This window comes from Pinus tabuliformis, chromosome 3_1, assembly GCF_031772625.1.
Source record: "Pinus tabuliformis cultivar Carrire ecotype Pingquan chromosome 3_1, CPIR1, whole genome shotgun sequence".
Lineage (NCBI taxonomy): Eukaryota > Viridiplantae > Streptophyta > Pinopsida > Pinales > Pinaceae > Pinus > Pinus tabuliformis.
Genome location: NC_142301.1, coordinates 369,824,904 through 369,839,443, shown reverse-complemented (window position 1 = coordinate 369,839,443; position 14,540 = coordinate 369,824,904). Strand labels below are relative to the sequence as shown.

At 33.1% G+C, this 14,540-nt stretch overlaps 1 protein-coding gene across 1 annotated transcript; it reads right to left on the bottom strand.

Moving 5' to 3' along the window:
- Positions 1–7,560: 7,560 nt before the first annotated feature.
- LOC149187248 (uncharacterized) lies at positions 7,561–8,562 on the bottom strand. The gene has a single exon (XM_089409594.1). The coding sequence runs from the start codon at positions 8,560–8,562 to the stop codon at positions 7,561–7,563; it is 1,002 nt and encodes a 333-aa protein (XP_089265720.1).
- Between the last annotated feature and the right edge of the window lie 5,978 nt (positions 8,563–14,540).

Here is a 14,540-nt window from a genome sequence, read left to right as displayed (position 1 = left end):
CATCAAGAACCCCTGGGTACCCAAAATCCTAAAGTTTGACGAATTTCCATTGTTTTCTGGGCGAAATTATGGCCTTGTTAGACTACGACCTTAGTCTCTTACCTGATATGCATCATCTTTTCCTTATTTCAGTGGAAGTGAATTGATTTTGATGCATGATTCTATGATTGTTTAGCTCAAATCCACATTGCATTTTATTACTAACATCTCCTTTGAATGCCACAATGCATATGCCACCATGATGCTTCCTCTTTTAGCTCAAGTAGTCACATCATTATTCCTTGCACTTTTTGTGTATTGTTTCCTTATGCTTGACCTCCCTGCTAGCCATATTCACACACTATGAGCTATTTTGTGTGCTACATCATTACCAATGTTGGTGATCATGGTTTGTTTCTCTGTCATAATATTATGGTATGGGGCTCTGCTCCTCATTGTCGTTCACAACTAATCTCCCTAAACTGAAAGTGCAACCTTTATATTTTTTATGGGTATCAACCTCATTGTTGTATTGAGTAAAATTATGGTAGGATCAAGAGAAAGAAAAATATCTAAAATCCCCCATACTTTTAGAAAAATGGCTTTTAATTATATCTCCCTTGGTAAGCTTTTTTGCTATTCAAGCTTTGTATTATAATTTTAAAGTCTCATAGGATTGAATTTCTTGTAATATTTCTTTCCTTAGCAAGTTGTAAGCCTTTGAGGAGAGCATATGCTTCTGCTTGATTATTCAATCTAATTCCTAGGCCTCAAGCAAAGGTTTATTTTATCATCTCATCATGGTGAAGTATAACCCCTCCCACTCCTACCACCCCTCATGCTTTCCATTTTATGGTATAACTAGTGTAGTCATAATATGGAAACCCTTAATTAATTTGTGAAATTAAACTCTATTATGCATTGTTGCATTTTGAATATGTTGTGAAATTAAATCCTATTATTCTTATTTTTTTTTGAACGAAAAGAATTTCACATTACTAGTTCAAGCATAAACGATATATTTTTTGAAGTTTGTCTTATACAACTTCAAAAAATCACAACAAACTTGTCATATATATTTAAAAAAAAAATCATAGTCTCCCACCGCACTTGAGCTTTAGAAATTGGGATTGTCAATGTTGTTAACTATAATGATTACTTATATAGATATCTAAGAACAATTGGTAGCAGAGTCCCAATTATTTCTTCCTCTAAAATCACAATATTTGTAACTAGATATAGAGTATTTTCAAACAATTAATCCACCATAATGTAGTAATCTATATTTGTATTAAAAGGACACTTTTGAAAAGCTTATTTCCAAATCCTTAAATTTAACAAAAGATTGGAAAGAGGGTTATATTATGGAGATTACTTTCCCAAATGGTCTAATCAATAACTAGTCCACCAATATATAGAATTGTAAAATCCCTTCCTTTGAAACCATCCTCATTAACAAATACATAGTGTTCATTTTTTCCCAATTGTTTGTCCCTTCTCACAAAGCATCTTCAAAACTAGTTTATAGTATTTAGTGAGGAGTAAAACAACACCTACACCACATTTCACAAGTTTATCCCGAGAGACTCCATCAAAGAAGGTCTGAGCAATGGATTTATCCATGTTTGGATTGAAAATTAATACGGGAATATGATCTTTGCCTACATTTCCACATTCCATATGCAAGAATAATTGATGAATAAATTGAAATGTGGGGGTTTTCTTGTTCCGAAACAACATTCATGCTTAGCAAGCTATAGAACCTAAGAGATCAAATAGGAGTGAGCACTTTGATCTCATATTGCTTACATAATTAATTTTCCATGATTTATAACACCACATTACCTTACTAAAAACTTAAACCTTCATTGAATGATAATGGTTCATGCCAAACCTATTTTATGAAAGGAAAATATACTCACACATGGTTGATGGTTTCATTAATTTCTTTACATAGAACACATTGACTTGGAACTTGCCAAGATCTTTTTTTCGACAAACCTCCCTATAGCTAGGATTTTATTTGAGAGTGCCAATCGTAAAAGATCTATATTCAAGGGACCTTGAACTTCCACCAACATACACTTTTGTTTCCTCCTTAGAAATCAATGCCTTATAACCTAATATGGGTAGTGTACCTTCCTATAGAACTATTATTTTACTAAAACAACTCACCTTCGTCATCTCTCAACCTTATGGCATTTTATTGGAGTCTTTATACATAGTGGTTTCAATTTGCAAATGCCTCTCCTTATAAGCCCTAGGTATCATCCCTTTTCCATCCCTAATGCCTAAATGAATAAAGATATGAATTCATATCATCACCTAGATAATGAGTACATTGTGTATTTAAAGTGTTAATCCCATATTCTAAAAATCTATGTTGACCACCACAATCAACCTAGGGGTCAACCCTTATTCTTACTCTAGTCCCATTTCCCACTCTCCATGCCAGCCAATTTATGAAAAGGAAATCTTTGACTGGATTTTATAGGAAATCTAATCTAATCCTCATAAAAATAGGTTCTCTGTCTCTTTGAAACATTACTTAGTTTCACAACCACACCTTATTTATAGCCTTCATGACCTCTTTGCTGCCAAAGTTTGTTTAAAATAATGAAATTTATATAGTCCTTGTCTCCTGAAGTCTTTTTAAGTTTGCATATCTTGTTCCATTTAAACAAGGGAATGCCTTCTTTCTTTATTCCTCATCCATAAGAAATTGAAATAAAATTTGTTTTTTTTTTTTCCAACACAACTTTGAAAATATAAGATAGTGAGTGTTGGTAAATAGGAATAGCTTATAATATTGATTTCTCATTCTAGATTACCCTTGAAAGATAATTGTCTATAATGTTAGTGTGAAACTATTTATAATTATTTTATCACACGACAATATTTAGTGCTTAAATGTATAATCACTTGATTTCAATATAAAACTCAGATTAACATGCTAACGTATATTGTTGTTATTCTTGAATAATGCACATTAACCTTTGAGTATTTCCTTTTCTTAAAGTTGTTTTCCTACTTTTCGAGTTCAACAACATTAAACTAGGTACCAGCCTTGATCCATCTTAACTCTGGATCTACCAAGCATCGAGAGGGATCAAATCTCTTGAGATGGAAATATTTTAAGTTGCAAATAAATTTGAGGCCAACAAGAGAAATACTGTCATGCTTATGTTCTTTTTCTTACCTAAAATAAAAGATTCTTTTAAATGATTCCTTACCTTACCCAATATCATGTATTCCTTACCTTTACCTTACCTAAAATAAATGATTCATTACCTTATCATATAAATTTCTAGAGTGTTGTTCCTAAGGTAAGGCCAACAAGGGAATCTCATGCTCAGAGTGGGGTTTTCTTTATCTTACCATTCTATTGTCTTACCATTACCACACCTTAACCCCGTTAGAGGCAAGCTTCTTGCTCACCTCATTCGCTACGCCTCCACTAGCACTTTTAGTCAAGAGAGATAGAACCTCATCCTTGAAGTGGCCCTTATAGAAGGCTTGTAGTAAAATTTTAACACGTTTGTTAGGTCATATTCTTTAGAAGTCTTGAGATGGAAATATTTTAAGTTGCAAAGAAATTTGATCCCTCTCGGCTCTTGGTAGATCTAGAGTTAAGATGGATCTAGGGTGGTTTAATTCCCCCCTTTAAATAGGCTATATTCCACATGAATAGCATGGGCAATACCATGGGTTCTCATAAACCTAGAGCTCAAAAAATACAGGTAACTAGGCCAAGTCAAGTTTACCTTAACTACTCAACAAAAAATAATAATAAAAAATAATAGCGTAGACTTTTTATTTTAACACAGAGTTATTTTTATTTTATTTAGATGAAGTTACACCATTTACATTACATCGCATTACATTAATATTTTTATTTTTATTTTTATGTATTTTGACCAAGTCAAAATGTTTACAAGACAAAATAGGAAAAGACAAGACATTACAACATCTCTTGCATACTGTGAGTGCCTCTCCATGTAATCAAACCTTCAAAATAAATAAATAAAAAAATGTAATTTAAATGTTTTACATTTTTTTTAATTTTTTTTTCAAAGATATATTCTCACTAATTTTATTTAAAATATGAAAAAAATTGTTAAAATAACAAATTTGAATTATTAAATATATATTGACTAAATATCTTAGAAATTTTCCAACTCTAAATTCATATATATAAATATAAATAAATAAAATAACATTTCCATCAATATTATACCATCAAATAAGAAAAAAACATTATACCATCAAATTAAAAAAAAAAAAACAAAAGAAACATAAAACAACTACAATTGGCCAAATAAAAAGCTTACAAAATTATAAAAAATATATACTACCCGATAATGTGTATATTCTTATATTTGTATGGGAAAAAAATTATAATGCAGACTTCTAAGATTCTCACATGTGTATGTTTCTTTAAAAAGCTTACAAAATTGTAAAAAATATGTACCGCCCCATAATGTGTTTATTCTTATATTTGTATTGGAGAAAAAATATTATAATGCAAGACTTTTAAGATTCTCACGTGTGTATCTTTTCCATAAAAAAAAACTTACAAAATTGTAAAAAATATATATTACACCATAATGTGTGTATTTTTATATTTGTACGGAAGAAAAAATATTATAATGTAAAACTTTTAAGATTCTCACATGTGTATGTTTCTATTTTATATTGAAGAAAGTTATTCTAATGCAATAAATATTTTAAATTGCTCTTTTATCGGATAATGGGATAATGGGGGTGGTTGGTTTATTGGAATGTTATTTTGTATTTGGTTTTAAATTTTATTTTCAGAGAGAAAATCATCATGAATTATATTAAAGGAATATAAAGATCTGTATACATGATCAAAATACATGTGTATCAGCTGAAACATAGAATTACAGCTGAATCAGATAGTATGATTGATGAGACAGCATGGACACAATAATACTTCATGGGAGAGCCAGCATCCGGATAGAATTTATAGTGCTGAGGCAGCATGTGCAAAATCGCGAACAAAGAAAGCATGAAGGTCCAAACCATAATACAAATAGCGCTTCATGAATGAAGCGGAACCTCCAAAAAAAGATTAAAAAGAGTGAATCTAAACCTCCACATTTAACGCTTCATGAGAGTGAAGCGGAGTCTCCAAAAAAGATTAATAAGGAGCCGGATCAGCATGAGCCAAAATGAAGATCCGTCAACAGCAAGAGCAGAAGGTCCAAAAAACACAAAATAGCAGCAGAGCTGGACTTGAGATTAATCTGAAGGGGGCATAAAGCCCGTAATTGAGATCAGGATAGAAGCAAGGGGCGACCTGGAGTCCTGGAAAATGCAGTCATTTCTCCATTTCCATAAAAACCAGCAGGTGAGGATGAACAGAGAACGCCAGGAGGGATTCTGAACATTCCACCAATTGAAACCATCCTGTACAGATGAAAAAACTCGGTGAGAAAAGCCATAAATCAAAGACAATTCATACCAGATTGTTGAAGATGAGGCACATTGGAAGAACATGTGAGAGTTGGATTCAACTTCCGAAAGGCACATTTGGCATCTTCCCGGACCCTGCCATCCCTTTCTTTAGAGAACCTCCCAGGTGAGATTCCTGTCCGAGAAGAGAAGCCATGAGAAAAGAATCATCTTGAGCAGACAGGAAGCTTTCCAAAATTTGAGTGGGAAAATGGGGGAGGAAGGCGACTGGCCGGATGAGATAGCAGCATATAGATCTCTGACGGCGATAGACTGAGAGGATTTCTGAAGTGACCAGATGAGTTCATCCATTGAACCCGATTGAGAGATGCCTTTACTAGAAAAACTGTTGATAGCCGATGACCATAAGGGACGAAGAGAGTGGGGCAGAGATAATTCGGCCCCGTCCTTCCAAACTGGATGCTGAGATGACCAAGTTTTAATAAGTTTATTCCATGTGAAGAGGCCCCTTGAGAAAAAGAAGGAGAGCAAGGCAGGGGGAATCATCGATTCCAGATTAAGCACAGTTGTGTCAATGCCAATAAAGATGCTCGATCTTGAGAAGATTCTCCATCTTAAATTCATCAAGAAAAGAGACTGGATCTTTCTAAAACTTTGCCATATGGGGGAGCCTCTTCTGATGCGTAATGATTGCCTTCTGTACCAGAATACCATGTTCTTTCCTTTGAGGTATTTTTGATAAATGATGGTGCTCCTCCTTTTTGATCTATTATGAAAAAGCTTAAAAAGTAAGTTTTTTTTTAATATGTGGGGTCTCATTTCTTATTAAGTCATAAAATTTTAGCATATTTGATTTGAGCTATTAAATATAGGTTAAGTGTTAAAATAATAACCACTCAATTTAATATTAGACCTCACCTAAATTAAAAAATATTAAACCTCACTTAAATTAGTAAATTTTAAATATTGGGCCTGGCGTAAATTAATAAAAAAAATCACTGATTCACAATGACTAAAACAAACTACGAGAAGTTATTAGATGTGTGCCCGTCGAGGAAAAGATGTTGTAACACAATAACTAAGTATAGGGTATTGGGAAATGACATTTCGTGACAAATGAATTTCAGCCAAGTTGTTTCCCGGATAAGTATTAAGGGTTTTAAAGTACATTACTTTCACCTATCAATTGTGCAAAATTATAATAGCTCATAATGAATTGTACAAACTCATAACAACTCATTTTCTTTAAATTGGATAATGAAGATAAGTTCTGATTATGGATAATGAAATTTTAGGTGAGATTAAATTTTATATATATATATATATATATATATATATATTAACACGTGTTATTGATATTTGAAATAGTGAAAAGAGCGCATATTTATTATTGGACTTAGCATTCAATATATTGAAATTCATTTTTAACTTGGTTGTTATTTATATAGAAATATAATTATCAGTTTATGAAGATAGTTTAATGGGTCATTAATATTTTATGAAGTTCAAATTTATTTATAAATAATATAATATTATGTTATTTAAATTTTATAATTAAAAATAAATTTAAATTTATTTTTATAATTTTGATAAATAATTTAAATTTTTTTTTTTTTTAATCTAAGATTTTTGTGATTTATAATAATTTTTGTGAAAGATTTTTGTATAAATCACATAAGTATTGATTAATGGTCAATATTTAGAACTTACTAATGAGGTTTATCATTAGAACGAAAATGAAAAAATTAATCTCTCAATAGAATTAAATCGCAAAGAGATGCATCAAGTTCTAGAAGAACTAGCCGTTAGGAAATAATATTTTTTAATACTAATAGCTAGTCTTTAGTCAAGAAAATTTAAGTCCTATAATATTTTTAATACTAATAGCTAGTCTTTAGTCAAGAAAATTTAACTACTTAAGTCAAAGGGAAGAATTTATTAAATAAGAATTAATTATTATATCAAATTTGAGAATAGGTAAAAAAATAAAAATAAAAATGAATATGGATCTATATATATATATATATATATATATATATATATAAAATTAAAATTTTATATTAATTTTTAATCATTGAAATTCTTAATCTTTGGAATTTTTTTTTTATCATTAAAGTTCTTAATCATTGGAAGAAAAAAAATTCATAAAGAAAGAGTAGGAATCCAACTCTTGCTCAATTTCCAACCATCATCTCTATTGAGATTTTGAGCCTGCTTCTCAATTTCAATGGCCTCTCTCAACTTCCTATGGTGGAAATTATCAATCCTAGCAATGACAATGGAATCTTCAATGCAGACATGGTGCTTCGTTTTCTCTGCATGCTCAACAATAACTGAGGAGCGAGAACGATTATGCCTAATGTCTGCTGCATGCTCTTGAATCCTCAGATTAATGGAGCAACCAGTTTCTCCAATGTAGGGAATCCCACATGAGCAAGGGATTGAATAAACCCCTTTCATGTCCTTGGGATTAACAAGGTCTTTAACCGATCTAAGGGAGCTCCTAATAGTTTGAAGGGGCTTGAAGGTAGCAAAAACATTATTTTTCTTAAGAACACAAGCGATCTTATCAGTGGTTCCATGGATGAATGGAAGAAGAACATTTGAAAAATGTTCACCACGTGACTTTTTAATCGAAGAACCTTTACAAGATTTTTGAAAGGCTACAAAACCTTGATGCCTACTATAACCATTAATTTCAAAAACTTTCAGAAGGTGGGATTTCTCATCTTCCAGGTGGTTTTCATCAAAAACCCTCAATGCACGGGTAGCAAGAGTGTTAAGGACCCCGAATTTTTGTGCTGGGAAATGGTGAGAATTAGCATGAAGATATTGTTCAGTGTGAGTTTTCTTGTGAAACACCTGGTGAGACAAGGAACCGTCTTCATTTCTGGAGAGGAGAACGTCAAGAAAAGGAAGGTTGCCATCAACTTCAACCTCCATTGTGAATTTGATGGAGTCCAAAATAGAATTAAGATGAACAAGGAACAAATCCAACTTCTTACGACCATGGGGCCAGATAACACAAGTATCATCTACAAACCTTTTCCAGAGCTTGGGTTGAAATTGAGTAGAGGCCAAAGCTTTGGTCTCAAAATCTTCCATGAATAAGTTAGCAACAATAGGAGAGAGCAGAGAACCCATGGAAACTCCACAAGTTTTCTCATAAAACTCACCCTGAAATATAAAGAATGTAGATGCCAGGCACAAACCAACAAATTTGGAAGTGTCATTATCGCTAATTCAACTCACGATGTTAATTGCCTCATTAATGGGGATGTTTGTAAAAATGGAAACAACACCAAAACTAACAAGCAAATCCCGAGGTTCTAGCTTGATATCTTTAAGCTGATTGACAAAGGAAGCAAAATCCTTAACAAAAGAGCTGGTGCGACCAACAAGAGGCTTAAGCTTCAGAGCTAAGAAATTAGCAAGAAGATAGGCAAGCCCTCCTATTGTGTTGATGATAGGTCTTAGGGGGACCCCTTGTTTATGAATCTTAGGAAGACCATAAATTCTAGGGGTGAGAGGGTTACTCTCAATCAAATTATTGCTAAGGGGTCAATAGCAGGGTTAGATTTAACTGCATTGATGACCTCCTTAGACACTTTTTTAATAGGGTTCTTCTGGAGTTTCTTGTAACTCCCACTATTAAACAGGTGATCTAACATTTTACTAACATAATCAGCTTTATCTAAAATGACGACAACCCCACCTTTGTCGGCCTTAAGAACGACAACGTCAGGGTTATCTTTCAAGGACTTAAGAGCAAGAAACTCACTCTTACTAATATTGCTCTTAGGAGGTCTAGATTTCCTAAGGATAAGGGTGCAATCTTGCCTAATAACTTCCTTAGTATTATCAGGAATGCCTTTGATTATGAAACTAAACACTTTTATCTAATTCCATCTTCCTCATGCAAACCTTTCACAAAGAATCCCCTTAACTAAATTATTAACCAAGTGATGAAAGCAGTCAATTCCTCTTCTATAGATCCCATCATAAAAAGATAGATCTTGTCTCACAACCCTCAAAATCCCAAAATTTATGTCAAACATAAAATATATAAGAAAAGATATCCCCATTTTCCTTGTTGCAAGTTCCCTTGGTTCCCTTACATATGCCCTAGCAATTTATATTTTCCAAGGGAAAACCCTTAGTGCATCCTTTCATTTCGAGGATGGTACCTAAGGTAAACATTAGAATTTTTAGGGTGGAAGGATAACAAGGATCAAATCAATTATACTGATATAACCTTTAAGTGCTTAGTATCCCACTTGTGCAAATTGAACTTGGATGAGGAGGATACCAATTATTCTTCCTGTTTTCACTCAAAAATTACCCTGGTTGTGGAGAGAAATAACTGATGTAACCTCTAACCAATATTTTGAATTGAAAGCTAGCCCTTTCAATTCAAAGGGGGATCCCTTCTATAACTCAGTCAAATATGACTGGTTATGTATGTAAAACAATGACTAGATTTGTTGTAACATGGTTTCAAAAAAGTGGTATGGTTTGATAGAATTCTATTGGGCATGGAGTCAAATATTTGGCTTAACAAGGAAGCAAACTAAAACATTCACAGAGGCAGGGTAGTTGAGATACTTTTGGATTTTAAACTACTAAGATGGAATGAAAAATAAGAAGGCAATGGTATACTTATAAGAGCACCACAAGGGTGAATTCTATAAAGCATAAGACAAAAAATTGTGGATTACTGAACATATAAGCAAAGCATAGTAAATATGAATTTTGTTCATTTACTCTTATAAGTCATAGAAGAACATATATATGACAACATAAAAGAAAAATAGAAACATGAGGACCCATATCCCAATTTCTCAACACAATAATCTCTATTGCAGAATTAGGCTTCCTTCATTAAACTTTCAGAATAAACAAAGCACAATAAGTTTTCTAATAAAAACCCAACCCTCTTTAATTCTACAGAGCTTGTCTTTATAGGAAATATTACAAATTAAAAATAGGTTCTATGTATCTACTTAATTACAATCTTCTAAAAATAAAAAAGTGTATATGTCAAATACATGCACATAATACATATTTCCAAGCCTATCTGTATCTAAACCATAACAATGTGCTACAAACATGGCTAGAAAACTAGGTCAAAAAGGGTGACGAATCTTTTGCCTGATTTTTTGGAACTCGTGCCTCGTCCTCCTTCTAAAAATATCATCTCTTACATAGCTCCTCCCTTCGGATTTCCTGATCTGACAGCGCTGACAATCTCATTGATATCCTTTCAAAACCGAAACATAATCAGGATCACTGACGGGATGGCTGTCAATGCTTTTATAGACACTGATTGCCAAAATTGCGCTGACACTGAGACTCTCAGCGCCCATTCACCTTTACCAGTGCAAATTGTTGATAGATGTGTTAACGACTTGTGAACAAAATTTCACCTTGACAGTGGGCGATCAAAACTGTGCGGTCAAAAATCAACTAGCTAAGTGTGCTAGCTACCTCCAGCAAGATGTCAACATTTGTTCTCCTCTGTCTCTTAATCCTCTGAGCCTCTGTAGTAACCCCTTTCTTTGAGTCTTTAGCTTTCTTAGATCTCTTTGAGCTTGTAGACTTCTCCTGGTTTATGATCAAGTCCTTCTGAGGGGTTTTATCTACATCTATGACCTCCTTTGCTAACTCAGGGTTATGTTTCAATCTGATGTTCAGTCTCAGCTTATTCCAAGGCCTAGTATGTGGTCTTTTTCACCTTTAAACATATATGATAAGGTGGGTTCCTTATCTGCTAGTGTTTGCTCTCTCTTGGGCTCAATCAATTTTCCCTTGGCTTTCTCTGTATGCTTGCTAACTTGTTTTTCTGCAGGTAGGGGGATAATGGGAGGATGGGCATCCTTTGTTTTCTTCAACCTATCACTTTTCATGGTATAAACCTTGGGCAATTCAGGAACCAAAGGGGTAAATGGTTCTACCTTTTTTTGACTTCTTGTTTGTATAGATGAGGTCCCCTGTTCAGGGTTTTGTGGCTGCTTGACTTTCTTTTTGCTACCTTTCTTCCTACCCCTTTTTTGTTTTATAGTTTGAAGTTCAAACCCTCCCCAAAACAAAAAATGTTCCCAGTCCTTCCAACCCTTATCAACTAGATTTGAATTAACAGTTTAATCAAAATCTCATGATATATGAAATGGGTAGATGCATTTGGTCTTGCTCTAACCCTAGCATACATATGTTTCAAGATTTCCAATAGAAAATATGGAGTATTAATTCTCAACTATCATGTTATATGATCTATGAATCGGAAATGGTATAGATTTACCCAATTGTAGTGTCCTTCATAGGTGAAGTATGACTAAGTAATTCGCAGGGTGCAGTGCCACTCGTCCTTTAACCAGGACCTTTGAATTCCTGAATGCCAACTCATCTCCTTAAATTCATCCTTCAGAAAAAATGGTACATCAATTCCAACCAAAACATGACTCATAAATTCCCTTTCTCGTCTATAGGTAAACCTGCACCTTCAGCAATGAACTCCTCGGTGACTAGAAATGAAATACCCCCAAAAATCACCTACTGACCATCGAAACCTTCCACAAAATCTCTAGAAACTCCATCATGATAGCTTATACAATGAGAGACAAATTGTTCCCAACCTGCTTCCCGAAAATGTTGTTAAATGTCTGGACAAACCTCGAGCAAGTTGGGTGCCTTAGGCTCACCTTTGTTCAATTTTCCGCTCCTTCCCATGTTTCTCACCATCAAGCAAAAGAACTAGAAGCGGGATTGCGATTCGATCCTGGGTTTCTGGGTAAAACTTAACAACTTGTCCTCTTTTAGTGTAAGAAATAAAACAACTCAATCATTCATTATATGGGTCTTGCCATATGAAGTAAATTATATCAAGGCATGTTAACCAGTACATGATATAACGAATTAACAATTGATTTCAAAAAATATTGACATGCAATCATGCTATTTTAACCCAACTTTACCTCTCAACGGTGGAATCTAGAAACGAATCATGTGACCTAACCATCTGACTCATCAACACTTGCTTGATAAATAATTATTCATTTGCTGACATATGCTCTACCAACGCATTATTTGGACATAAGACAAAAAAATTGAATTTTCCCTTTGGCATTGATACTCGCGTTGCTAGAGTTTTAACTGACCCTTTATTTTACACATATGCATTGCTACCCTGAATGTTATCATATTTTTTAATTTTCAGACCATACAATAATGTTGATATTCCATCTGTTAGTGTTTTAACCCTATTTATTAGAAATCGACACTGACACTCCCATTTTCAACGCTTTAAAAATTATTGACTAAAATTGTGATAACACTTCCCATGCTAATTTAATTTACAAACCAGAAAAAATCTTATTGGAATATATTTAACATTTTACTAGCCAAAAACCTTCATTTATAAAAGATTAATTTGATTTTATCCTTGAAACCAACATTGAACCTTGATGACTAGGAATTATTAGTAAATTTTGATGTAGTTCCATTTTCACTAAAATCCTGGTATTCAAATCTCATGACATCATTTCCAAATGTGTTGAATTTAAAACCCTAAATATTATTAATATTTGCCTCATCCATAACTTATTTGAATTTAAGGGTAAACTCTTTGAACAAATGGAAGGCACTGCAATAGGAATTATATTATCCCCTATAATTACTAACAATTTCATAGAGAATTTTCAAGTTCTAACCCTTAATATATATTATCTCAAACCTAAAATGTTGGTTTTGATTTGTATATGACACATTTGTCATTTGGTCTCATGTCCATGTTGATCTCTTTTCATGTCAAAGACAAGAATCAAGCCTTTAGGGAATTATTAAGATTCGCTCTGCATTTTTATAGAGGTGATACTCATCTTTCTCACTCATATTTTCAATATACTTTTGCAAATAATGAAATCAAAATTTGATTATGTATATGCATGTGAGTGGACCAACTTTTTGACTAGAAAAGTAAGAAATAAATTATAGTTGAAATATGATAACCTAATAAACAAAAATAACTAAATTCATTCCATCAAATTTATCCATTCACAATCAAGGAAATAAATTTGAAGCAATATTCATAGACAAAAAATAAGATTGATGTCCCAGAATTTCCAAGGTATTAAATGATTTGATTCATTCAAAATCATAAAATGCATAGGAGAAATGTACATGAGATATCATGCTTATGTAAAGTCTTGAAACCACAAATGTAATGAATGTTTAGAAGAGCTCCTTGTGAGAACTAAAAATATTACAAATTGAAGTTCAAGTTTGAATAAAGTGTGCACCTATCACACAACAAAATGTTCATGATACTTCAACGATAAAAGAAAATGCATTCATCAAAATGGACTTGGATGGGGCTCCTATGGACCAAACAAAATAGTAATACTAACCTGGAAGAAAAGGAGTAATTTTTTTTTTATGTAACCAAATCACAGAAAAGAAGAATAAATAAATCAACAACTTGAAAATAAGCCTCTTCGAGGGGGAAACCTCCTTTACATTACATAAATGAACAATTCTTGGATAATTCAAATGATAAGGCCTACTTTGAATATAGAGGAGTCTAAGGGGTCAAAATATAACTAGGGCCTACATAAAAACAATAATTTAAGGGCACAACAATAATAATAGTGGGCTTCTATGGGGCACAACAATAACAAAGTGAGGGCTACACTAGTACTGTAGGGACCTATCATGCCCCTCTCCTTCAAAAACATGTTTTCCTCAATGCTTGAGTAGTTTTGGATGCTTCTAAATAAAAAACCCATCCTCCCATGTGGAGTCTTCAATAGGTAAGTTCTTCCAATTAATGAGATTTTCTGACATTGATCTCTTTCGTAGCTGTCAGATTCTTGTTTCTATGATTGCTTCAGGATCCAATATGATTTTTCCTTCTTCATCAAGTTTTGGAAATATAGTTTGAACTGGAAGCTTGTCACCTATAACCTTCTTTAAGCATGAAACATGGAAAAATGGGTGTACTTGCAGAGATGCATACAAATCCAATTTGTATGTCATAGTACCAATATTTTGAAAGACCTTGTAAGGGCCATAGTATTTGGGTGATAATTTATTATCCTTCTTAGCTTTCTTGAGGGACATTTGTTTGT